Source organism: Leptodactylus fuscus, chromosome 10 (genome assembly GCF_031893055.1).
Source record: "Leptodactylus fuscus isolate aLepFus1 chromosome 10, aLepFus1.hap2, whole genome shotgun sequence".
In the NCBI taxonomy this organism is placed as follows: domain Eukaryota; kingdom Metazoa; phylum Chordata; class Amphibia; order Anura; family Leptodactylidae; genus Leptodactylus; species Leptodactylus fuscus.
Window position 1 is genome coordinate 16136162 of NC_134274.1, and position 27568 is coordinate 16163729.

General features: G+C 45.2%; 2 protein-coding genes across 6 annotated transcripts in view; one reads left to right on the forward strand and one right to left on the reverse strand.

Moving 5' to 3' along the window:
• CTBP2 (C-terminal binding protein 2) overlaps positions 1 to 17658 on the forward strand; it is an 81235-nt gene extending 63577 nt beyond the window's left edge. For all 3 annotated transcript variants that reach the window (XM_075257766.1, XM_075257767.1, XM_075257765.1), the window contains one exon: positions 17549 to 17658. The gene's annotated coding sequence lies outside the window, so the exon portion shown is untranslated. The remainder of the gene's footprint in view (positions 1 to 17548) is intronic.
• A 2385-nt stretch (positions 17659 to 20043) lies between these two features.
• The window catches only part of ZRANB1 (zinc finger RANBP2-type containing 1), a 42751-nt gene continuing 35226 nt past the window's right edge, over positions 20044 to 27568 (reverse strand). For all 3 annotated transcript variants that reach the window (XM_075257686.1, XM_075257684.1, XM_075257685.1), the window contains exons 8-10: positions 26786 to 26915; positions 26072 to 26301; positions 20044 to 21218 (exon numbers count right to left, since the gene is read on the reverse strand). In XM_075257686.1, the coding sequence (XP_075113787.1) occupies positions 21000 to 21218; positions 26072 to 26301; positions 26786 to 26915 (579 nt within the window). In that variant the 3' untranslated portion in view covers positions 20044 to 20999. The remainder of the gene's footprint in view (positions 21219 to 26071; positions 26302 to 26785; positions 26916 to 27568) is intronic.

The following is a 27568-nucleotide window of genomic DNA, read 5'->3' on the forward strand; positions in this document are numbered from 1 at the left end:
TTCATCCCCTATTCTTAAACCTACTACCCTCCCAAGGAATGTATGAAGGGGCTCAGTGAGCATTTGTAATAGTTGAGTCCTGGCTGAATTTAATTTCTAGACATAAAGGTGCAGCGAAATTGGCACTCTTTCTCTCGAGACGCCATTATAGGAATATAGGTGAGAGGTTTGTGAAAACGAAGGGAAAAGTGTAAGTGTGGAGATAGACGTACGAGTTTGTGAGAAAGTTGGGTGGCGTGACGCGTTCAGATTGCCGGTTAGCGGTCGAGTGAGAGTCGTATTGACCGAGTAGCTAGTGAACTAACTAAGGGCGAGTTCACACCTGTGGGCGGTCTCCACTTTGTGGGTTTGTACGTTCTGCTGAGAAACTGGACGGGAGACAGAAACTGAGCAGTCAGCGTATGCCTGCGAGTGTCTTGTGGCTGTCGATGGGGCAACCCGGTTTTTGGTAACTGCACACAAAGTCAGTTGAGGTAGTGACCTCCGCCAGAATACGGGTCACTTCCAGCGGTCAGTCACCTGCTCCAAATCAATCACGCGTGTGCGCGCCGACAAAGATAAACACTGACGTTGATGCAGTTTCAATCTCAGTCCATGCAACTGGGCGCTCTGGCTGCTCACACAGTACTGAGGTTTATTGAGGAAGTAAGTTACAGTTTTTATCCAGGAATGCAAGAAAGATAAGATAACGGCAGGCTGTAAGCATATACGGCTTGTATCCGAATACACTGGCGATCAGTCATTGGCTCTTAAGTGTCAACATCTCTTAGATTTTGATTTCCCGAGAAACGATACCGTCTTTCTTGTAAACCACATGACGATCATCTGCGTCAGCCTCTGGGTGCGGTACCGGATACAGGCGCCATCTTAACGTCTAAACGTTGCACCGAGATAAATATAATTTCTTAAGCAGTATAAAGCATGTCTAAAAATAAGAATGGACACGGTCTACCTTCACAAGTCCTCATAGTCCTGCACGTCCTTGCGTCTAGCGAATCCAAAAAAAAAAACAATAAATACAATGGGTTTTGTGGTGGATAGGCACAAAAGATGAAGAATCGGTAGGTGAAGATCAGTAGTCCATCGGCGATTTAGTTAGAAAATAGTGGCCGTACGGTAGCCTGAACTTCCAGGGGTCGCAATCGTACAGGGATGTAACGTCTTGAGACTATGTGACAAGCCGGTCCCCCCCCCCCCTTTCTTCTTTGTCCCTCTAACCCCCTCCCCTCTCTTCTACCCCCTTCCCCTGTTAGTGGGACAGTTTTGGGGTGCTCTCTTCCTCAATTGTATTTGACCTGTCATGCTTTTGTATTGTTGTCCCTGTTCTGCTCCACAGATGGTCCCTTCTTGGTTTATTGGGGCCGCCTGTCTTATTGCTCTGTGCCGTTTGTTGTTTTGTGATGTTTTATTTTGTTCTCCCTGTTTTCTGTCATTTTTTCCCAAATTCTGATGTGGTTAGTTGTGAAATGATGCTCCTTCTTGAAGGGATCTTATCTTTAAAGGGGCTCTATCAGCCTTTAAAAGGGTTTTCAGGCACCGTAAAAGTTAAATTAAACTCCCCCCCCGTTTTAAAATAATAACTTTACAAAGAATGTGATCTACTTACGGAACGTGCACTCTGGGCGGGCATTCAGGGTGCGCCGTCTTCTTCTTCCCCGCCTCTTCTTCCTCTGACGTCTTCGGGTCCCGTCCTCCTCCGGCGCATAAAGTTTTATCAAAGCCGAGCCATGTTGCAGTCAAAAATTTATACTGCACTGCGAAAAGTGTGATGTAAAATCCAAGTTTCTGTTGTATTTTAGTTTTTTAGTAGATTGCATCTAAAAACACTACTTAAATATTATATATATCTATATCTATTATATACACACACACACACACACAACCACCTTCATGCAGCTTTTCAGCTAACAGATTAGAAGCTAAAATGACAGTTTGCTAGTACGGTGCAGCTGGCGCAATCCCTTTATGCAGGTAAAATGTATTTTTGAAACCACTGCAATGTGTGCGGAGCTGATACATAGCACACGCTTTGATAGATTAGTTTTTCTTGATAGGGGTGGCTGTTCAAGGGATTGGCTCATGGGCAAAACTAATTTTTAACAGCATATCTTTGCCTACTGTTTCCTATTCCACACCTACCTTTTGTAAATCCTCTGGGCTCTTTTTTTGGAATGTTCTTTCTTTTATCGATACGCTAATTTAGTGTTGGCCTGGAACGTCTGGGACCCAGTGGTGGATTTGTTTCTAGGGTCCTGCTGATGTGCCCCCCGCAGATCAGGCTACTAATGGCGCCATGCTACTTGTGCGGTGAGCACCACTACCCCCTATATGACAATATGTTGTGGCTTACTTGTATCAGAGAAGAATGCTCTCAAAGTAGTTGTGGCTGTGATCTCCGCTTACCAGTTGTTGGAGTGTGTGTGCGTTTCTGCTGTGGCAGGTTGGGCACAACATATGGGGCACTGAAATGGCATATCATCTATGGAAATATAGCATTAGTCATTTCTTTGGCACACATTCATTTGAGGCAATTAAGTGAATGGAAAAAGCAAAGGGTGAGTTCACGTGGAGTAAGGTGCCCCATGATGTGGCACGTAGACGCCGTGTGAGCTTTTGTGGGCTGTATACGCTGCATTTGCTTGCAATGGGAGTGTATACGGGCCGCAAAAGCTCACACGGCGTCTGTGTCACATCGCGCGGCACGTGACTCCCTGTGAATTGCCCCTAAGGCTTACAAATGTGTGCTTTTGCACATGATAAATTCCTTCAGGGAAGTAGAGTTCAACATGGGGTCACTAAAGGGGGTTTCTGAGTGTTGTGGTGCCTATAGGGATCTGTAAATGTAACATGGCGCTTTGAGATCATTTGTGTCAAATCAAAGCTGTTTGAGAGAAACGAGGCTTCTTTCAGAGGTGAGTCTCTCATTGAGAGGAAGCTCTGGTGAGTAAAGTAAAAACAACACTAGGTACGTGTGTGTGTGTGTGTGTGTGTGTGTGTGTGTTACTAACTATTCTCATTACTGTCAGGCCTTTGGTTTTATTAATTTAGTTTTAGTAACTCCATGTACCTCACATTAATAGCAGTTAACCCCATCCTGTCACTCACATTAACCCCTGTGTCGGTCACATAAGGGTTATTGATGTGTGAGACATATGGAGGTAATAACGAAGGACCTATATAATGAAGATGTTGGCTTCTTACCTCCATATGTTTCACATATCAGTGTCAGGGACATGATGGGGTTAACTGCTATTAATATGAGGCACATTGAGTTAGTCTGGTCATGTGCATTACAGGTTATCTACAACTGTGGATAAAAGTACAGACCTATATATTTCAATTGACCCATATATATATATATACACACACACACACACACACACAGCCAGCCATTCTTTTTGTGGCTGTGTATCTGGGCCAAATTGAAGAACTGAAAACTATGGAGCAGGTTCTATATCTGTCCTATACATCCCCTATATCTGTCTGCATTTGCAGCCCTGTCAATTCATTTTAACATATAGGTCAGTGTAAACCACATGCGTGCCACTTGTATGCAGGAGGCCTAAGGCTGAGGCCCCACGTTGCAGAAACGCAGTGTTTTTGTTGCAGCTTTTGATGCGGTTTATTTCAACCAAAGCTCAAAATGGCTACAGAAGGAACGGGAAATATATAGGGAGCTTCTTATACGTCTCCCTTCTGCTCAATCCACTCCTGGTTTAGGCTTAGAAAAACACAGCAAAATATGTAGCAAAAAACAACCTGTGTTCCCTGTGCCTCAGGCTTAGGCTTAAAGCCCCACGTTGCAGAAACAGCTTTGTTTTCGTTGCAGATTTTGCTGGGTTTTTTTTTAGCCGAAGCCAGGAGTAGATTGAGCAGGAGGGAGACATATAAAGAAGCTTCCTATATATTTCCCGTTCCTTTTCTAGCCAGTCTTGGCTTTGTTTGAAACAAAAAACGCAGCTAAATCTGCAATCAAAAAAAAGCTGCATTTTTGTCATGTGGGGCCTCGGCCTTAGTGTGATTCTATTGGGTGGTGACACTGTAACTAGATGCAATTATAGCCAAATCCAGTTCCTGGGCACCAGTGCGGCCACTTTGTTGAAAGTGTGACACCGATTAATTTCTGGCTGGGGTTTTGCTGTTACTGCACCGCCAGGAACTAAAAGTGACTGAAATTAATCTGCGTTTCACTTAGGGAGCGTTCACACTACCGTCTGTGTCCGACAGCTAGCGTTCGCTGCTAATGCGTGTTCAAAATCTTGTGCGGACACTAGCAGCGGACACCGACGATAGTGCGAACGCTCCCTTACAGAATACTGAAGTTACTAACGGCCGAGGACTGGCTGGAGCATACAGGTACATTGTGCGTCTCCCCCTACAGGTATGACCTTACTCTGCCCCCAGTCACATACATTACCACTAATTGTGGGTTACGCATGTACTTACATGGCTTCTAATGGAAACGAACATGTGTATCCAGGCAAATAGCGGTAAGCGCATGTGGCTGGGAGCGCAGTACGACGGCGCCCCTATGTTGCGGTTTGCGCTATATGACTTTAGCGTAGGTGTCGTCGGCTGTACAATTATTGGCCGGCACTCCGAGGACCTCATCTTTGATTTTTTTTTAATGTAAATCGGCACGCCGAACAAAAAAAGGTTGCCTACCCCTGTTCTAATAATATGTTTAGTTGTTGTATTTTTCGGTTGGTAAACGAGAACAAAAATTCTGAAACAAACAAACAGTACATATAACTGTAGAATGTGTTTTTTGTTGTGATTTGAGTTTTAAATTGACAGGCAAATTCAGAGAAGTTCTGGGAAAAGACAGAGTTCAAAATGGTCTCATCACCCCTAGTTGAAATCTTTAAGGGGTGCATTTTCAAAACTTGCTTGGGGGGGGTTGCGACCTTTGAGGATATTGTCCGGCTCAGTAACTGCAATATGGTGTCTAAAGACTATCTAAATGTCATTGTTGACTGAAATTGTATTTGTAGCAATGGTTGAATTTGAGGCAGAAATATTCTTGTATGTTTTGTTGTTTGGAAATGGAAAATGTGGTTCTACGTGAATTGAAGTTCTTTATATCCAATTTTGAATAGTTTGAAGCGTATAGTTTCCAAAATGGGGTCATGGATGGGAGCTTTGTATTATATAAGGTTCTCAAAGTCACTTCACAACTAAATAAGTGTTTGGAAAATTGAATTGTGAACGTATTTCTAAAGTGGGACAATTTGCTATGAAAGTTGTGAGTTTTCTAAGTTCCTAGAAAAGTAAAATGATCTTGAAGAAACCCCAGCAATATAAAGTAGACATGTGGGAAGTGATAACGAGAGAGAATTCTGTGTCGTGTGACTTTTTCTAACAATACCAGAAAAGTTTCTGAATGGCTGATTGTGTGAAAGTTTCATTATATTGTCCTTTTCAAAAAGCAATGCAAAGTTTAGTGTCGAATATTTACCACAAACATACAGTGTGGGGCGGGGGGGGGGGGGGGGGGGACAAATCAATCTTTGAATCTTCTGGTTAGGATAAAGAATTGCAAAGCTACGGTGACAAAGTGAAAGATTTCCTGTTTGAAAAAAGGGTTAGTTTTTGGCGTAAGGCTCAGACCCTGTATGCTTAAGGGGTGATATCTAAGGAGTGGAGGGGCTGTGACGCGAATTTCGTATTCATTAGAAAGCAGCAGCGTGCCTAGCTGTGTAGTGTGAGTGGGGTCGCTCCTTACTGTCCAGTGCTAATCTTTGCACGAGCGTCCCCTCACAGTACAGCGCTATTGGTGTGGCCGGGAAGGAAGGGGGTTGTCCCTGACTGAGAGTCTGAAATGTCCTTGTGACAGTGAAGAGGTACAGTACCGGCAATGATAGCTTTTGGACTGGGAGAATGGGAAAGTGGGTAGTGTGCGGAATTTGGTGCAGTGTGGTCTTTCTAGTGGTCTATGAAATAGCATGTGTGGCAGGAGGTGAAAGGTCTTGTTAAATCCATTGTGTAAATGGAGATGTTTTATAAGAGGTGAATGCAGAATGGTGTTTTCTGCAGTGAATGGCTTTTGTTCTGAGTTGAAGCTGATTGTTTGAAATGACTGTCACATCCTCATCTTCCCCCTCGCCATGAGCCTGGGCAGTGCTGAGCTACTGCTATTGGAGCTATATGTCTGGGATGTGTCGTGTGCCCCTGAACTTGGAGTCTGGTGGGCAGAATGGGGAAACCTTTGGAAAGGCTTTTTTGAATAAGTAAGCCAGAGCACACGGCGCCTCCTAGTGTAAGTAAGTGCATCTCCATCGTAAGCCAATGTGTTTTGATACCAAGATGACATGGATGTCACAGTGTGCGTCTTTAAAGGGGTATTCCCACCTGCAGAATTTATTTTGTAGATGATTAAAAGGTAAACATTAGAGCAAATGTAAGTAGTGCAAAATTCTGCAGAGTTTGAACGTTTTTCTTAAACTTTCTTAGTGGTGACAGTCTGTTGTTTTGATCAGTTGCCAGTGGCTGCGACCACCAATGTAGAAACTTTCTAATGTTAAAAAAAAATCAGCCATGATGTTCTTATTGTGACCGACCGGGATATCTTCTGATACATGTAGTGTCCCGGCCTGATAACCCGGTTACAATAAGAAAATCCTAGCTGGGTTCCTGACAAGTCCTAGACCATAGCAAGTGTCTGCATGAGTGGTTGTAACCATTGGGCAACTGATCAAGACAACAGACTGTCACCACTAAGATGGTTTGAGGAAATCTTTCAAACTCTGCAGAATTTTGCATTTCTTACATTAGCCAAAATGTGTAACTTGTACTTGTCTCTAAATATAGATCTGATCGTGTACAGGGGAATACCCTTTTATATGTGTTCTGGGGTGAGAGGTACAAGTGGGTCTGTGTGTGTGTTGTGTGTGGCAAATAACAGTAAGTTTCATGTCATACCTGGGTCTGGTTTGTGATTTGTTTAGAAAGTGGTGAGTTCTGGAGCTTATCGGCTTTAGGGGGATATGTGGGGGTTTTTGCTTTTAGGGATTTAGTGTTCACTTTCCAACCTAAAATGTAAGTTACAGTTGGAGGGGGGGGGGGGGGGGAGAGTGAGTGTGTGTATGTGTTAATGGAATTGATCTTAAGAGAGTCCTGTGTCTTAAGTTTGTCTAAGTTGGGTAGCAGTTAGTTGTGTTTTTCTGCACCTTATGATTGATTGATTGATTGGTATTGTTTAGGTTAGAAAAGGGCTCGATTAGGAAAATCATGCCGTGTGAGCCTCACATGTGTGTGATTTATTTAGATCTTGCTAATGTTATTTCTGTTCCTTCCCATTTTCAAGTCAAACCATAAAAAACATGTATGTCAGCTCTACCTGTTGTGCACGCTGGGTGGTCCAATGTCATATTTTGGCATGGCCTCTGGTTCTGGCTTTTCTGTAGCTTCATTGTCCTCTTCTTCTGGGTGGAATGGAGTCTGCCTATTGCCCCATGGCGAAAAATAGTGGTGGAGCCTGTACGGCGGAGGGAGCAATACTGTGCATGTACCAGGTGGGGTGGTGAAAGAAGACTGAAGCCTGCTAGAATATGGATGTTGGAAAGTCCATGAGTGGTCAGTGTGTCTAATAGGTTTAATGTACATATATGTTTTGATGGCGTTATTTTCAATGAAGGAGGGGGTTGATGTGTTGGAATAACATTAGCAGTGCCTGACTAGTCTTTTTAAAGTTATTTGTGTTTATGTGTGAGATGTTTTGTAGCCAGGTTGGTGTCATGTTCAAGTTTGGTACTATGTGGGGGTTGTGTTGGGTGGCATTGTATCTCATGTCACTGGTATGGTACTTGTAGTGTGGTTGGTGTGTTTGTTTGACCTTCATTGGTGTGTGTGTGTGTGTGTGTGTGTGTGTGTGTGTATATTCTCACTCTATTTGTGTTGTGGACAACTCTTTCTATATGGTTATTTTTTTGGTGCAATCCTGGTAGACTATTCTATTATGATGAGATCTTTAGCGGCTGTGTGGTGAGGATGGGCTCCTGTAGATCAGCTGTTTAGTGGCAGTGCAGCTACAGAGTGAGTGAGTGAGTGAGTGCTGCTGTTTCCTATAGAAATGGAATGGAAATGACATGGTGTTTATTTTAGTTTGTAGAGAGCGTGTGAGTGACCTTGTGTGTTTTCCATTAGTTAATTTTTTTTTTTTTTTTTGGCTGTGTGGTTGGTGTGTGAGTGGTGTACTGTAGAGATGGGAATCTAGTGTGAGTGTGTCAGAGCAGCTGATCTGTCAGGGTTCTGGTTGTTGGAGTTGTATAGATAATATTGTTCGGTTTCAAATTGATTGTATTAAACCAAAAAAATATACAATGTAGAAGATTTGTTAAGGTGGGGGGGGGGGGGAGGATTTTAAGAAGACTGTTTGTTTGTTTGAAGTGAAATCACTAACTGTTTGTTTGGGTGTTTTTGGAGATAGATGGTTGGTTGTTTGTTAGTTTTCAATTAGTGCAGAATTGGTGAGTGGTGCATTATTGTGTTGGTGGGTTTTAGGATTGATTGTTTGTTTGTATCTATCTATCTCCATTCTCAGTAAGAAAAAGCTTTAATGTTCTTTCTTGTGACTTGGGCTGTGTTCATACACAGTTGTTTGGTTTTGGAGTTTGGTTATGGAATTGAAGCAATTCACTGTTTCTTGTGGTTCTTTGGGATTGTGATTCTGTAGAAGGTTGCCATTTGTAAGAGTGTTTGTTAGTAACAGTGATTTGCTTGGTCTGAGGGCTGTGACGTCTCCTGCTCCCGGGCATTACTAGTGGAGTCTTTGTCTTTGATTGTTTCTGAACACAAGCAGCAAGCGTCTTGGTGATGTGATTTGAACTTTTTTCATTGTCTTGGTTTTAGTATCCAAAATGAAACCCAAAAAAAAAAAAAAGTGTATGCATGAACTACATAGATTTGGGAATGTAGTTGACATTTTATGTAATTTTGTGTTGGTACCTGAGCTTTCTACACTAATGTTATGTCTGTAGTGATTTGTGTGATCTGGTAAATCAATAGCAGTAGTAAAGGTTCTTTCTAGAGGTGAAGGTGTCCAGAGTTTCCAAAATGTTTTTTTATTGGGGGATAGTAAATGCTCTTTTTGTGTCAAGTTTTGATCTCTACTCAGTGTGAATGCACCCTAACACAAAACTGCACCAACCCAGTTTAAACGCTAGCTTATTCTGAACGTAAAACACGTTCAGAATAAGCGGCGTCTAAAGCAGCTCCATTCATTTCTATGGGAGCGGGGATACGAGCGCTCCCCATAGAAATGAATGGGCTGCTTCTTTCACTCCGTGCAGTCCCATTGAAGTGAATGGGGAGTGCCGGCGTGTGCGCTCCGGCATGAGCAGAGCTTGCCGTACACGCCGGCACTCCCCATTCACTTCAATGGGACTGCACGGAGTGAAAGAAGCAGCCCATTCATTTCTATGGGGAGCGCTCGTATCCCCGCTCCCATAGAAATGAATGGAGCTGCTTTAGACGCCGCTTATTCTGAACGTGTTTTACGTTCAGAATAAGCTAGCGTTTACTCAGTGTGAATGCACCCTTAGTTTAATATTTGTAAATCTCTCTATATTTGTGTGTTGTATGTATTTATCTAGGTACTTGTCACATTTTGCAGGCTTTTGGATGTTTGTTTGTTGAAAGGGATTGCGTGAGCTGCACTTTGGTGGCAAAAGTGGATTTGTGTTCTAGTAATCTTTGTTTGTTGTGAAGTGACATGAAGGTGGTTGTATATACAGTGCTACATCTGACATGAGGTGACCACTTGAGGTGGCGCTGTGCCAGGGCCCCAGGGAGGGCGGTATTTTTGCTTACCTAAGCTAGTCTAGGACAAGCTGTTGTGGGTTGGGGAGGTCGCTGGAGCAGCTGGGGGCACTTTCTGTTTGCCTTGGGTGGTGAAAGGGGCAGGTTCCCCTCTGTGTATATATTAGTTATTTTTATGTATGGTATCTTGTGCAATTTTAAAACAAGTTTGAGTTACTGTTTACTGTATTTGAGTGCAAGTTGACCTGAATATGAGCTGGCTCTCTTAATTTTAGCCCCAAAACCGGAGAAAACTTATTGGCTTGAGTGTAAGCCTTGAGGGGGGGGAATGCAGCAGCTACCAGAAAATATCAAGAGTAAAAATAGGTTTTTTGGGGGCTGTAGGGAGGGGGTGTTTTGGTTGTCTGTCTGCTCCTTCCCTGAGCTTGAGGACTGAGTTTGTGTGGCTGTTGAATGAGGGAAAACGGTTTGTGCAGACTCATGGGTAGAGGTTTGGGTTTTAGTTCAGGGTGAGATGGACTTACTTACTGAGGAATAATCTGGATTGTTGATGAGTGCTTCTTTTTTAAATTGGGGTGTGAAAAGATTTGGATCCATTATTTGAGCTCACAATTTATTCAATGGTACAAGGTGAGTTTGGGGACTTTGAAATACATTTGTTTGTTGCAATTCATCTGGGAATGTGTTTGTTTATTTGCATTTGGTGAAGGGACTGCTTTTTTATTTTCGGGAGACTGGTTTGGTTTTTGGATTGTTGGCGAGATGTAATTTTGTGTGGTGGGTATTGGCTTTTGGTTTTTTCATGGGAGTGACAAACTGTTAACAGTTTGTTGGTACTGGAGTGGAGTTGGAGATTGGTATTTGTGTTCTTTTTGCTTGGATTTGGACATGGGAAGGACTTTGTGGAATGTTTGCAGTGGAGTTTGGTTTGGAGGTGGTTTTTGGGTCACTTATATATGCAAACGGTGCTTTGGAATGGTAGTCTGACACTTGGGTTGGGATTGCACATAAAGACTACAAAACAAATGACATTTCAAAGTGTGGGTCACTATCAGAACATGCAAAGTTCAGCCAAAGTCGACAAAGTGCGATTCGTGACACTTACCTGCAGCCTAGTCTTGTGGCCCTTGTCTGCGTGCCCTGTCTAAGTGCCATGTTATAAGTGCACTTGTCAACTGACGCACTTAACCACTGAGGCACATCTGCAAATGCCCCCACATTGCAAATGCTGCCCCATTGGACACACTTACTTAAATAGTTCCAAGAGCCCAACCCCCATAATTAGCATCGTTACGCTCGTTTACACATTCGCCCATAAATACTAACACATCACAACACACACAACTACACATACGCGCACGCGGACACATACAGACAAAACAATACAGGACTAGCCAGCCACAACACCAGCTACAAAATCTAGAAGCCTGCACACTACCATTGGAGACCCCCAGCAGCCTCCACACATAGTGGCCAGTACAAACATCCACCAGGAAGCCATCAGAAAACAATCGAACACTATTTGCCCGACGCTACTTCACAAACTACTACACCTTCTCAGCTACTTACACACTTTTCACACCACACTTTGCTACCATTTATTCGACACAGCACATGTAGCACTAAAATATCGTCTCAATACTTTGAGCAAACATTCGCCATCAATGAATAACCAACATTCAACACTAATTAGTCACATCTAGACCTCTCACCAGCAATAAGCAACCATTAAAGTAGATCAAGTCGCTCCCATATCTCCAAGAGCCACAAATACACAACTGAGCTCATCAGCGACTCCCTTCAATTCCAAGGAATCACAACCGGTCTGCCCCACTCATCTACAACAACAGCCAACATCTGATCTGCCAGCAAACCAACTAAAATGCCCTTTATTTTACCACTAGCATTGAAGACTAACACCAACAACACTCACTAACCAGTTTAGCCTCCACAACTCGCACCCACTAACTCACACTACTGGATCAATTACCACAACTCAACTATTACAACATTCTATTCAAACCAACAACTACAGATTCGAACATCACTTTATCATTTAAACAAACTACACAAATGTAGCCTCAGTTCACACAATACATTTCAACACAACAGCACCTACCTACAGGAAAGCGCTCCCCACCCTGTCCTGACACCCAGCACCTGCCACACTAACACACTCACAACATGTAAGCACACAGCCATGTAAGGCTCCATTCACACTAAGGAAAATGCACACAAATCTGATGGACAATTTCTGCACACAAATACAATAAACCCATTGACTTCAATGCTACCACAAAAAACCCCACATTAAAGTCAATGATAGGCTTTGAAAAAAAACATTCTTACAACCACTGAAATTCGACACACAACTCTTCAGTATTTTCCACCATGGGAATAGACCCAAAGTGCTCTGTCAGCTCCAGAGCTGGAACCAGCCAAACACACATATATAACACAACAGACAACACAATCATTAGGCGAAAACAAGCAGCCCACAATAAAATCACTCAAACTCAAACTACAAAGAACACAACTATCAACACACAACCTCAATACTTGCACCAGTCTGGCACACAGCACTACTCCATTACAACTCAGACACACAGCAGAGCTCTAACAAAAACAAATATTACTAACAAAGCTACACCATTTCCAAAAGCTCAAAAGACATTCAAATATAAAAGTCAACTCTATAACAAACAGCTATTTCATCCCATAGTGCTTTAGGTCAAACTAAGACAACCAAACTATAAAAACATTTAAACAAAAGCAGATTGTTTCACCTCATACACAACTCCATGTAAACATAAGCTTACAGGTAAGGAAACCCAGACACCCTGAAGATCACTGACTACACCTGACTGCAGACACCCCACCCCCAGCAGGCTCACACCCATGGCTGCAGTGTTAGGACCCACAAAGCCCCTCACTGAGAAACACACAAAATACACACAGAGACACACCAGCTAAGCCCAGGCCCTCAGCCAAAACAGCAAAGGAATCAAGCACAGGTTACACCAATCAAGAAACTCTTCTATCCAATCACCTTCACTTTGGGAATCACAACAGTTAAATATTTTTGGTTCCCCCCCCCCCCCACCCACATTTGATCAAACAGAACAAACTCAAAAACAGCACAAACAACAATATGATCCATCAACTATTAATCCAGAAACATGGCAACACCACAGAACACACACAACTGACATGACTCTCATCTGACCCAACCTGCAGGGCCAGCCGGACACATTGGAACTGTCCACAACCACAACACAAGTGACAACACTTGGGAACATTACTACACACAGGATTAGTCACAAAACAGCTCAAACTTCAACTCAATTAAACATACAGACACACAACCAAATTCATTGCAATAACAGAAGATAACATTAACATCACAACCCAACTACCTCAGCTACTCCACTCACTTCTACAGGACCACACAAGTCAGCACAATGCCACTCACACAAGTGCACCCTAAGCAGAAACAAACATGAGAAGGAGGGAGGGAGGGAGGGAGGGAGGGAGGAGGGAGGGAGGGAGGGGGGGGGGGGACCTGAAGACCCTCATCCTCCATATTACTCAGTGATCACACACCAAATATGTATCTCATCAATCACACAACTCCTAGAACACACCTGGCATTTACACATCATATCATTACTTTATAAGTCACTTGACATAATAGATTTAGAAATATGTAGTAAAGTAATCAATCTCCTGTATTACTAGGCCATTGTATCATGCTGACCTTTCTCCACTATGTGACTATTTATTAAAGGATTCTCACATCTTCGATTCCTCTCACATCTTCATTACCACAACATGGGGTGGGGAGAATCAGCCAAAAGGCCAGTTGGTTTACAACCATTTAGATCATCATCTCACACAAAAAGTCACTCAGACCACAGCAACAACTTCACAATCACACCAATGGCCTGGTCACACAACACTAACAACCTTCTATACAAGCCCCACCCCATCAATGAGTGTAAAGATTATGCAGTATCAATATACCACAGACACCCCCCCCCCCCCCTACAAATTAAAACACATTTCGTAAACCATCCAAGTGTTACAGTTCTGTGTGTGTGTGTGTGTATATATATATATATATATATATAATATATTTTGGTCTAGTTTTATTTTAAAACACTACCTCTTAGCTGTAGAACACTACAGCAAGGTCCACAGGCCCAATGGTGGCCAGCTATATGTCTAAACTCTACGTGAATTGCTACAAAGATACTGCAGCCTGAACTCTATGTGAACAGTGTGGACTGTGCAACACTCCATGTGAATAAGGTGCAACTAAAACCCTGCCATTTTAGCTCACTAACCGGGTGCACCAGTACAAGTGAAACACACACAGCTGCCAACAGTTAACACTCACCCCAGGCCAGCAAACACACACACACACACACACACTTACCCCTGCGACAGCCAGGGGCCACCACAGAAATTTAGAACATTCTCCCGCACACAGCTGGGAGCCATACATGAAGTCAGACAGTACACAGACTCGCACACCATACCGGCCACAGATCGACAAGCTGGAACAGCATCTACCGCTCCGAGCCCTGGTGTAGATCAAACGGCTCAGGGTTTACAGGTCATACCCAACAACACCCAGATCCAAGCAGAGAAAACCCCACACAGAGGCCTAGTCTGACACCCTGGCTGAGTACTGGAGCCTATCCCAGAAAACTGGCACTCACTCACTCCATGAATTTATGAGGAAATTGGAGTGGAGGTGTGAGCACCCAGCAGCCATCAACTCACTATTTAAAGAAGAAGTCCTCACCCAATAGGGGCGCTGGTGATCACCTCACCACTCAGTAGAGAACAAATGACACTTAGCTTGGGAGCAGCTCAAGTATGTCTGAGGACACTCAGTAAGCTGGATGGTTACACTAACCCACAGGTGGCGCTGTGATGACAACCTGCAGGACACAATCCTAACACCAAGCAATCCCATGTAATGTACCAGCCCGGGACTGTAAGTGACACCATCAATTACTTAGGGTGGACCAAGGTGAAGTAACAGATTCCGTGATGAGTTATTCCTAACACTTTACTTCACACCTCATTGAAACAGGAGATAAACCAGGACGACAACTTTATTAAGGTCTTCTAATACACTCTGCCAAAAAGGCAGGGACAAGCCAGCTCCGGCAGCACATCCACTCCAAGCTCTGCTCCTATCTCTCGGCCAACCTGCTCTTTCACAGACTTCAGTCAGGCTTCAGACCCACATTACCTTCAAACCACCAAAGCCAAGCGCCATTACTCTGTCCTCCTCCTCGTCGACCGCTCCCTCCTGTTAGAAATTCTCTTATCCCTTGGTATCTCAGACCTGGCCCATTCCTGGATCTCCTCATACCTCTCTGACCGCACATTCAGCGTCTCCCACTCGCACACCACCTCCTCACCTCGCCCTCTCTCTGTAGGTGTCCCCCAGGGCTACCTCCTACAACCCCTCCTGTTCTCCATCTACACCCTTGGCCTGGGCCAACTCATAGAATCTCATGGCTTTCAATACCATTGCTATGCCCAAATCTACATCTCGGCACCAGACATTACCTCCCTGCTGGCCAGAGTTCCAGATTGTTTAGCGGCCGTAGCCTCCTTCCTCTCAACATGGAGAAAACAAAGTTCATCTTTTTACCTCACCATACCCCCATATGGCCCCTTCACCCGAACCAACCCATCTAGCAAAATTTACAGAACCCCACTTACCCCTGTCTCACAGGCCCAATGCCTTCAGCACCCAGGACTCCAACCTATCCTTCAATTCACACTTTGAAACCCTCAACACCTCCTGCTGCCCCCACCGCAAGAACTGCCAACAAATCCACACCTTCCTCACCCCTGAAACCACCAGGCCCTCATAATCTCCCACCTAGACTACCGCAACACCCTTCTCCATGGACTCCCAGCAAACACCCTCCCCCCCCCCCCCTCCAGTCCACCTTAAACTGTGCTGCTCATGTAATTCACCTCACCCATCAATCACTGTTAGTATTATATCTACTTGTGTACTGTATGTAACCCCCAAATGTAAAGCACCATGGAATTGTGCTATATAAAGAATCAAACAATTATATTACATCACTATACAAGGAGAGACAGATAACTTAGACCTTCCTTATCTCTTCCATTATGACTTTGCTGACACCATGTGGCCACTTGTGTCACTGCACTTTACATTCAAAAAAAAACAAAAAACCCACACACATTTAGGCCAGGGAGCGAGTATGGACAGCCACATTTCCTTTATTACAGGTGTTAAACATCTTCACTACAGTCTAGCAGGTATAGAATAGAAGGCTCAGCTTGGTCAGCAATGCAGGCATGTAAAGAAATATCCTCAGCCTCAGTGTATGTCTGTAAGAAGGACAGCCACACGGGACTGACAAATGTGTAGTGTAAGCCCAAGAAAAACTCCTCTCCCCTTCTCTGCAGCAGGCGGCTTCCTAAGGCTATGCTGACTGGTTACTGGGGGATCTAGTACCCGACAGTCAGTGTGTGTCTGGTGTCAGATGGGAAATGGTCATTATCTTTGTTTGCCTACAATGGCCAATCTTAATACAACCCAACCAAAACAAACAAACACCCTCTCAGAAATCTAACAGGAAAATCCTCTTCAACCCCAAGCAAGCTCAAAACCTAATGTTGTGTCATCTATAAAAGATGACAAGTTGCAGTTGCCCCCCTCCCCCCCCCTCTTTACTTTAAAGCTTTGGACACTGCACAGCCACAAACCTCTAGTAAAGGGGACTCTGGAGACTTCGATACTGATGGACGATGAAGCCTCACAATAAGTCCTAAATATCACATCAGTCCCTGAGAGCCCAGCATTGTACATGGTGTCTGTAGGAACAGTCGTGAACACTACACCGTGGATGTACCAGGGCCCCTTCCGTCAGCTGCTCAGTCTCATCCCGAGTCATCTAATATGGATTACTTCACAAGATTCAACTCCTTTGAAACCTCCCAGAACTCCGATTATACTGAAGGTGACCAAATACACCCCAGGACAGACCACTCACCTCCTTTACCCCTACAGGCAGACAAGTGCAGGCTTCTTGTGGGAGATCTTTAATGGTGAACAAAGAAAACACACAGAAGAAACACAGGAGAAACTCGCGTTTTCTTTCTTTCCTACCTACTCAGGTTTCACACCATCAGATTTTGGCTTCTCCACACATAAGAGGAGGAGGTCAATAGAAATAAGAGAATACACTCAATAATGTTGGGAGATCTTCACACAGCCCCTTAGCAGCAATATAATGAAGCAATAGATTAGTACACACTGCATTACTAGGGTGGCTGTAGTCTGTGTCATGTGACTAAAGCCGTGGGGGTGGGGGGATGTAGTGTCAGAGGTCAGCTGGCCTGGGGGGAGCTGCAAAGGATTTTTTGAACTACAATTACTAATAGGTGAGACGACTTCTAAGCATGAAGCAGACAGCGCCACTCTGTGTGTAGTGGGAGAACTGTGTTACTGCAGCTTAGGTCAAACTCAAGCAAATGGGACCATTACATAGAGAACAGCACTTCCTTCTGCAGATCATGGGTGTAGTTTGTAGACAAGCCCCAACTGATCACATATTGGCAGCTTATCCTTAGGATAGGCCAGCAATATTTTGCACAAACAGGTGACATACAAGAACTAAATATAAAACCTTACAGATGCTAAAGCAGAACTTTGTAGGACATTATAGTAAATTACCACCTTGGTGTAACCGGTCTCTCTCTCTCTCTTTCCCCCTATACGCAGGTCCCTTATTGGCTCCGTCCGGCCCTCCTACAGTCAGAAGGTATAACTCGCTACAAGGGATCCCTTACCCTATTCATCCCTCAGTGCCCATACCGTCCGGCAGCCTCAAAACACAACAGGACTGCGCCGCATTTAGCGATAGGAAGCGGCTCTGGCAATCGCACAGGCAAATGACTGAAACAAAAAAGGAACGGACCGCGTTGGATCTTGGGACAATGGAACAGCAAACGTCACACAGTGACAAAGTGAAGAACTGGCAGCTGGCGCCACCACAACATAGTGGGAAGTGGAAACAGACGCCACAGGGTACGGGAGCAAAATCATCATCCGTCATTGTGATATCAATCACAACCCATAGCCCACCATTCAAAGCTACCTGTGGAAACGTAAAGGGCTGGACTCGGGGGAAGATGACGGACGGCTCCCGTACCCCACTCCGCATTGTATGGCACCAGACTGGAAAGGATCGGCTTAGTGTGACGTTTGTCTCTGGTTTGTCCTTACGCTCCGCTGGCTCAGGAATCTTACATCTATTGTCTACGTACAAATTAACTGTATTTTGTTATTCTGAATTTCACTATTTTTCTTTAAACTTCCATGTTACCCGTAGGTCCTGTGTGTGCGCTCAACTGGGTTGTCATTTTTGAAACAGATTACAGTTCAGACCGGGAAAGACTAGCCCTGTCACTTTGAAGTAAAATAAAATGGCAAATAAATTATATTGCATTGTCATAGATGTGTACGTGTAATGCTGTGTATGGAACCACAGGGAGGAGCTCGGCTTAGCTTGGATACACTCCAGCCAGAATACATCAGAGATATATGGACTACATTACAGCCACAAAAACACACTCCGATTTCTGGTCTTTGGATCAAATAAAAATGATACCAGATCTGCTTAAGAAGAGGTCACCTGCAGGCCCCACACACTAGCATTGGATACACCAGCTTTCTGCTCAAAAAATGCCTAGAAAAGAGTCCCACTTCCACAACTCTCCTCTTCACATTTTTTAAGCAGAACAGGGGGTGGAATCTGAATGTAACAGCACAAGTGTGAATCCCGCCTTATTGCTTCATGCCATCAATGTTTTTTAAAAAATACCTTATTACTTTACAATCGCTAGACCTGACCACTAAGACAGAAATGTGACCTGATCCACGATTATCAACCCCCACACACATCTACAATAAAACAGTATGGTGGAGCTTTATGGCTCCATGAACACACCTGTTAAGTCCTGGTCATTACTCACATTTAGGATGCAATCGGTGGCTGTAATATAATGCATAGAATACAGACAATATCACCGTGCAAATACTAACTCAGAAGCGCAATAGACTTGCAGGGATCTGTTCCAGCTTTCGCAAACATTTTAGGATTGTGGTGGATACTCAAGGCAGGTAAGACATTAACACAGCCTGACCTCACTCTGTAAAGACCCCTTCACACAGACATACAGAGGGCAGATTACAGCGCTGAATCCACATAAGAATCCGCCCCCTCACAATGGTGGTCTGGGGACACCACCAGACTTTTTTCCGTCATCAGCAGCATGTTGCCACTCACAGAAAGAAAAATAAAAAAAAAAAAGCTGCCCTGTCTTCAGGTGGATTCCTCAGTCCACCTGACAGCAGAAACCAACAGATTCTGCCCATTCATTTGAGCTGACTTTGGGGGGGGGGGGGGGGGGGGGGGGGGGGCCACAACTGTCATGGCAGGCAGGCTTTGACCCAAGAGTCACACAGCTCCCCGTAACACATTCTGTCAAAATCCACCCTACCACACCACATACAAACTAACCCTAAGGGTGCATTCACACTACATTATCGCCAGCTTATTCGGAATGTAAAACACAATCAGAATAAGCGGCGTATAAAGCAGTTCCATTCATTTCTATGGCAGCCGGCATACGAGCGCTCCCCATACAAATGAATGGGCTGCTTTTTTCACTACGAGCACTCCCATTGAAGTGAATGGGAAGTGCTGGCGTGTGCGGCTCGGCATGAGCAGAGCTAGCCGTACACGTAAGCGCTTCCCATTCACTTCAATAGGACTGCTCGTAGTGGAAAAAAGAAGCCCATTCATTTCTATGGGGAGCGCTCGTATGCCGGCTCCCATAGAAATGAATGGAACTGCTCTATACGCCGCTTATTCTGATCGTGTTTTACATTCAGAATAAGCTGGCAATTACGTAGTGTGAATGAGCTCTAACATAGACAACCTTCTGCGCTCCAGCCATTGTCACACTACTACTCCCAGCATCCATACTTACTCTGCTGCTCCTGGGACTCCCGGGAGGTGAAAGGTGCACATGTGTAGTTAGAGTAGAACAGCAGCTACAGTGCCAAAGATTGCCAACCCCTGCGCTGATTGGGACATTTGCCACTTACACACAGTCTGTCGCTTCCTAATAGATGTAAAGAGACCTCAGAGAGATAAGGAGACTTCCATCCGGTATAAAGTAAAGCACACAGTGACACAGAAAGCGGCGCCAGAGGTTCACAGCAAGACGATGTATTTGTGCCACATTCGCAATCAAGTCCAAGCTGGAAAACTGCACACAATCGCTTTATACCTAATTCCTGCATGTGAGGAGGGGGGACAAATAAATATAGTAAAGGTTTCTGAAAAGGAGAACAAAAAATACTTGGACGTGGAAGAAATATAAAGCAAAAACAAAATCTCAGGGGGGGGGGAAGAAAAAAACAAACAAGTCTTGATGTTTCTCCACTGAACCTTTAACTATTTCATACCACTAAATATAAAGGAAAATAAAAACAAAATTAAATCGGGTCTGACATCTCAGACCGTCATTGCTTGTGCGGGAAGGCGGGCGGGCCGCTGCCGGGGAGCCTTCCTTCCGTGTTCGTAATGCTTGTGTAAAGGACCCTAAAAGTAACGATTAACCCCTTTATTGCTTAAGACGGACGCAAGCCTTTCGTCTGTAACTGTGCAATATACAAATCTTGGCCCGTCCAGTAATGCCAGGGTTAACAATCAGGTGTGGGGCAATTAAAATAAGTGAAAGGAAAACATAAGCGCTGCAATAAAAAAAAATAAGGGAAAACAAAACATTAAAGTCAGGAACTAGGGGAAAGCAAAAAGTGACCAGCCCATTATACTTATGGGTTGACCGTGAGATTTTCACCTTCAGAGGACTCTCCCCCCCACCGTTGCACAACACATGCATTAGACGCCAAGATTTACAACCCAGAGGAGGAGGGAGAGACAAAATAAGAAAAAAAACAAAACAGTGTCCAGTCTCAATGACGAGGATGTCGTCTTCGGAGCTACAGGTGCCGTTTCCACGGGATTAGGTGGGCTCCGGCCTTCGTTCCTCCCAGTGTCGGGCCTCGAGCGGTTGAGGCGGGGTCCCGTTACCTCAGGTCCCAGTCATGATCCACATCGTGTGCGGTTCAGACGATAAGCCTTCCACGCTATAAGTTAGTCTCACTCGTCCTCGTCTTCTTCATCTTCCTCTCCGTCGGACAAGGCCGTACAGGGGCGGATCTGACGATAACCGTCTAGCCATTTCTCCACCATCTGCGTCACCAGGGGGTGGTTACGACGGCGGGAGCTTTTCTGCATGGCTACTAAAACGCCGCCTTCGGTCACACAACAGTCTAACCATTCTCGCAGGAGCTTTTCTTGCTGGTCCTCGTTACCGAGCTGAAAGACAAAAAATAAAAAAAAAAAACACCATGATGTAGCCATCTTTACATGTACAGAGATGCAGAGTCAGACCGCTGGATGGACCAAACTGCAGTGCGCAGGCCTAACACTTACACCTCACCTAGCAAGACTGAACATTTAGATTTTTGCACTCAGCAGAAATTCCTTTTCCTGTTAGATTCACTGAGAGACACGGCACCACAAGTATAGACCTGGCCACTAGGAGACATGCACACATGCCAAGGAAAATAAAAGATATTGACTCCAGCTCTAAGCTACACCCTGCCACTGCACTGGCCATGAATTCACTTTGTACCATACCAATAAGAGAAACAAAAAGGTCTCACTAAACCACCAACATGTCCTGAACCCCCCCAAATCAAAAACAAAGTCTCTCATGCCACAACAGGAGCGCAGTTGAAGAAAGATTTGATGATAAAGAAACACTCACCCAAAGCAATTTATTCTCAACTCAAGGAATCTGCCACTTAGTGGCCCCATGCCAGAAATGGTGGACCACCGAACAGCAGGAACAAGGAACTCCACCCAAACTAGAGATGTGAAGGCAGCTAGACGACCACACCGCTCCTGGTGCTCTGCTGAGGCCTTAAGTAGGTGGAGCACAGACAATTGGTCACCATGGTCCGTGACCACATGTGCTTGGAGGAGACAGGTCTAATGACAGTCCAAACAAGTTAGTTCTGGGTTCCATAGGAAAAACCACAAGGAACAACTGACCGTTCAGGGCTTGACAAGAAAAATACCTGTTGAGGAGAGACACCAAAGGCCCACTCGACAAAACCAAGTAGTAAAGAGAATCAGGAAGTTGAGGCCAGCAAGAGATTTGGCCCAGTGGGTCTGAATCATCAAGTGGAGATGACGTCAGTGTCACTGAAAAGAGACGGCCTAGAGAGTCCACAACCCCAAAAATCTAGGCCTTCGGGATGAGAACGACACCCTGGAGCATGTCAAGGCTCAGCTCCCAATTCAATGCGCTAGAGGGCGCAAGTCATGCACACAGCAACATCTAGGAAACAGAAGATGGCTAAGACAGATGCCATCACCTAGGTAAACACCCAGAGGGTTCAGCACAAAGAAAATGCTAACAATGGTGTCAATGGTATCCTTGGAGATGGGTGAATTTTGTCCGCCACAGAGAACACACATTGACAAACCTGTTGAGCCTTTTCTGGTCTATGATGGGACAAAGTGGTCCGACCTTCTTGGTGATGTGGAACAGTTAGGAGTAGTAACCCCAGATACACACTAAAGCGGGAACACAGACCCCCTGCCAACAGAGGTTGTAGACAGCCTGGCTTGGCAAAGATGCCTCCGGTGAAAGCCAGACAACACCATCTCTCGGGCCCCGCACCCACAAGTCCCAGCGCCTGAGAAGCCCAGAATAGAGGAAAACCTACATGGTGGGGAAGACTACACAACTTGATGAAGGAGCACCAGGCAGGACAGGACTTACAAGAAAGCTTCTTAGAACAAGAGAACGGCTGGCCGATAAGGTTTGAGGGAAGTCATTTTGCCCAGGAAATGCAGACCTTGCTGACCAAGAGGCAGCAAAAGAAGGCCACGGGAAGAAGCCAGCCGCTACAAAGGCAACCCTGACAAGGGAAGCCACTTACTTGCAGCAATGTGACAACTAGCATTTAAGACAATGCAATATATAAGTTCTGCACTGCAAACCTTACACTCGGAGGAATCACTGAAGGAAGCAGAGTCCTCGGAAGACAAAACAGAAGCCTGGGAGATAAAATAAGTAACAAGCACTTACAGATTGAACCACTGGATAAACTTGCTTGTTCCTCATTGCCAGCCAGGGGGAGCTAGAGACATGTGTCGCTGCATAGACTGGCAGAACATCCCCCGAGCTCACCTTCCACGGTCAGGGGAGGGACATCTGACTTCCTGAAGATGACAGAGGATGGTTCAGGGAGAAGACGCTATGCCCTCAAGATGTGGGAGGGAAAAAAGAAAAACAATCGCAGTAGAAGATGTCCACTAAAGACGACCGGTCCAGGTTCTCAATGATCTGTAGGCCGTGTCTACCGCATGGATAATTCCTGCATAGCACCAGATATAGATAAGCCAAACTGATACGCCAGGGCAGAAACATCACCAGGGAAGCAGACCGAGCAGGGGGAGGCAGAGATCGGTCCGGAGAGGAGCCGTGAGCCGAGGTGCTATCTGGGGAGTGCCCAGAGGAAGGGCTGGAGGACTGTGACACTGTAGGAACATTGCTGGTCCTTTTGTAGGGATGGCTCTGGGAGCCAAGACAGGAACTGTGAGGGGGTCCGAGGAGATCCCTAGAAGCCGCCGGCAGAGCAGCAATCTGGGAAAGCGGACATTCTGGATTTCCAGCACTGACTGGTTAAGTCTGATAAACACACTATGGCAAAGGTGAGAGGTCGCCCAATCTGGGACAGATGGACCAAAGAGGGGCCAGGAGGTTCCTGACTGGCTGAGAGAGCAGATGTACTCCGTCTGGCCACACAGCTAGTGTTTTTGCTACAGCAGGCGCAAGTATAAAAACATCCCAGAACAAGAGGGGCTGGAGGGAGAGTTGTCTCTTAACAGGAGGACAGGGCAGAGGAGGCCCAAGGGGGGGGGGGGGGGATAACTTACCAGAACGCAGGAGACGGCCACTTACCAACTGCTGCAGAGATCACAGAGAGGGCTCCACAGGTGCAACATCTCCCAGGGAGCAGAGTCACAGTCATCCCTGCTGGCCCAGCAAGCCAAAAACCAATAAAGAAGTATTACTGAGTAGAGTGAAAGCCCTCCCCTCTGGAAATATAAACCTCAGCGGCTATTAGCCAGGCTGGATTGCTTGCCACAATAACCCCCTGGCCAAGCAAAAGCCCCAGCCACAGTCTGGAAGCCAGAAAAGGGGCTGACCTAGTTGCAGCCTGGGGTACAAACACAGCTGGCCGCGGGGCACCCACAGTACGGAGGCCCAGATGGAAATCCCAGAATGCCCTAATGAGGCCTGGAAAAGGAACCTGGGGGCTAGGAAATGGGATCTACACACACCAGTGTGTGTCCAGGGGACCAGTGATGCGCCCATAAACAGAACTCATACAATCTAACCCCTGAAAGAGGAGCTAAGGCTGAAAGGGAAGGCTGAGGTGGAGAGAGGGGCTGAGGGTAATTTTCAGACTCCCTCATCGTCTACTCTTCTCATACTCACCTGACTGGCATCTTCAGGCACCACAGGGTTACCCCCTTGGTAGATCTCACATGGGGGGGGAAGGAGTCACCAGAAACTCTGGCCACCAATGCGACAAGGGTAAAGTGGGGACAGCTAGGTGGCCGGTGAGGTCCTCAGAACAGCACTGCACCCGCAGGGGGTTCAACTGGTTGGCATAACACACTGAAGACCCCCACCAGAAATTGGAAAAAAAAAAAAAAAAAAAAAAAACACATTGCAACACAGAAGACGACCCGAGTCAGGTCATGGCTCACACTGAAGACACCAGATTCAAACAGAATTCATGCACAGTCTGTGGTAGCACTGGAGGTGGAGCAAACCACTCTCCTCTGACCTAGTGGCCAGGCCTATACCCATGGTGCTGTGTTCCCCTGTGAAAGAAGAAGTTTTAAAAAAAACTAAATATATATATATATATATATATATATATATATATATATATATATATATATATATATACAGCAAGTCATTCACCATGTACTTAACACTGGATAACCTACAGTAATGTACAAGACTTTCTCAAAAAAAGAAAAAAAACTTAAGTTTTTTATCATTTGGAAAAAAAACAAAAAAAAAAAAAAAAAAAACCAACAAAAAAAAAAACATATTGGTATTCTCTCTAGAAACCCTCTCCATCTCCTCTCCATGACACTGAAGGGGAGGTGCTATATAGTGGAGGGTCTGAGTCTGTAGAGGTGGCACCTGCCATATTGTCACATAGGTACATAAGGCCAGCGTCACATCTGTGTGTGTTCAGCACAGAACATGCAGAAAGAAAACTACTTCATGAACTACTTTCCTCTCCACATGACCCGTGCAGACACCACACAGACCCGGTTATAGCCTATGGGGTCCATGTACTTTCATTGCTCCTGTCAATACATTCGGTATTCCGTTAAGGGCAGGGAGGGGGACGACTTCCCCAACTCAGATGTGAACCAGGCCTAAGCCCACAGCATAGGAGCAGTTGGGAGGTGGCACCCAGGAGGCTGCAGCAAGGCTCAGGAGCGGGGGAGCAGAATTTGCCCTGTCATGGCGGGATATAGCAGGGCACTTGGTCACTACAGTACGCCTATTCTCCATCTCTGACACATCAGTCACATTACCTAGCGCTGGAGGTGCCGACTGTAACTAAGGCTTAGATTTCAAGCCTATTCCAAAAACCCTGTAAAGATTAAGCTAGCGCTCATTTACTGAATAGGGCTTATTTACAGATACAGGGTAGCAGCATAGAGAGTAAGATTTCACTAAGTCTCCACTCACACTAGAGACCTGCGCTGTGGATTAGAAACAGCATTTAAACTATTGCTTTGGATTTTACCACCAAGGCTTTAAACCTTTGCAATGCAGCAATTCCTTCAGGTGAACTACAAAACCCCACAACTTCAGGGGTCTATTTCTGTAGCCGCTTTCAGGACAAGTTGCTGAATTTTCCTGATGGAAATGTAGCCTGCGCCCACCATGTCCGACCCCCCCACAGCCTTGAGGTTCTCTACAGGAGAGGCTGGGAGTCAGTAAGATTATTTCACGCTAACAGGGCCTTTAAGGCCACGACGGATCCTATTACCGTCTTACAATGTGGTCCATCCGGTTTCGGGACAATTATCAGATTAACGTGACTACTTCTTACCTCTTGCGCTGACAGAAAGTGGATGTGGAGGAGCTTCCTTTCGCTGTCCACCAGAGGCAGAAACGTAACCGTTACGTCGTCGTCCGTGTTTAGATTTGCACCGGCCCCGCGATTGTCGTAGCCATCGTTCTCCATCGCTACCAGGGCCGAGAAGTGCCCTCTAGTGTAACCCAAAGCAATCGGGCTTTTCCAGCAGAAGCTCTGCTCCCACAGTAGTGGCAAGTACACCCCTGAAAACACAAAAGCGGCCACGTCAAGGAGATTCCAAGCTTGTCAGTCCTTTGAAGCATTGTCAGACATCACTACATTACTGTCACGCTAATCCAAAGGGGTTCTGGGAAATTAGTATATCGATGGACTCTCTCCGGGTCAGTGAAGGGGTCACAGCAAATCTCTGGGGTTTGCATCAGTACTACACATAACCAGATAAGGGAAACAAAGAAAGATAAGAAGAGTCCAAGGAACTAGACACTCAGCGGGTACTAAATTTAAGGGCATGTGATGAAGTAGTCACAGAAATGTATTGAGGCCGAGACTGTACTGCAGATCTGAGGTCAGAGGCCACAGAAGGAGCTGAACATACACTACTACATCTGGCCTGGAGGATCAGCCAAAACATCTCCCACAGTCACCACAAAGCCACATCCGCAATCAGCGGGGTTTTCTACCGCCGAGTACTGGCACAAGTAGTAAACGACAGACACGCTGTTATACCTTGAAAACGAGTGTATCCCAATGTCTCCCCACGGAAGCTCTTGTAATATTTCACTCCATACACTATGATTGGTCTTCGGAGAATATGCGCAAGAACAAAGATGTGCGTTTGCTCCAGGCTGGCCCCGGGCTAGAAAGACGACATAATACGCAAATAAAAGATCACATACAGAGGAGGCACCCACAACAATACAAACAGATTATAGTGTGTCCGGCGGCAGACAAAATCATGGGTCAGAGCTGGCGTAGATGTGACTGACACCTGGAGCAGCAGATACATGTAAGAGACCTGTGCCCTGGAGTAAGATGTACTGAACTAACAGGTAGAGGAAACGCCGGCCTTAGGAAATATCCACATTATGTGTAGAAAAACAGAGAAACACTAACTCAAGATCATCTATTAGGTATTACCTAGACGGCCATATTGTTATGTGAATCAGCATTACACAACAACAATAGATCTCAGCACTAGTACAGTGGGGCAAAAAAGTATTTAGTCAGTCACCAATAGCGCAAGTTCCACCACTTAAAAAGATGAGAGGCGTCTGTAATTTACATCATAGGTAGACCGCAACTATGAGAGACAAAATGAAAAAACAAATGCAGAAAATCACATTGTCTGATATGAAAGAATTTATTTGCAAATTATGGTGGAAAATAAGTATTTGGTCAGTAACAAAATTTCATCTCAATACTTTGTTATATATCCTTTGTTGGCAATGACAGAGGTCAAACGTTTTCTGTAAGGGCTAGTTCACACGTGGGCAAAGGGGAGGTTTTTGA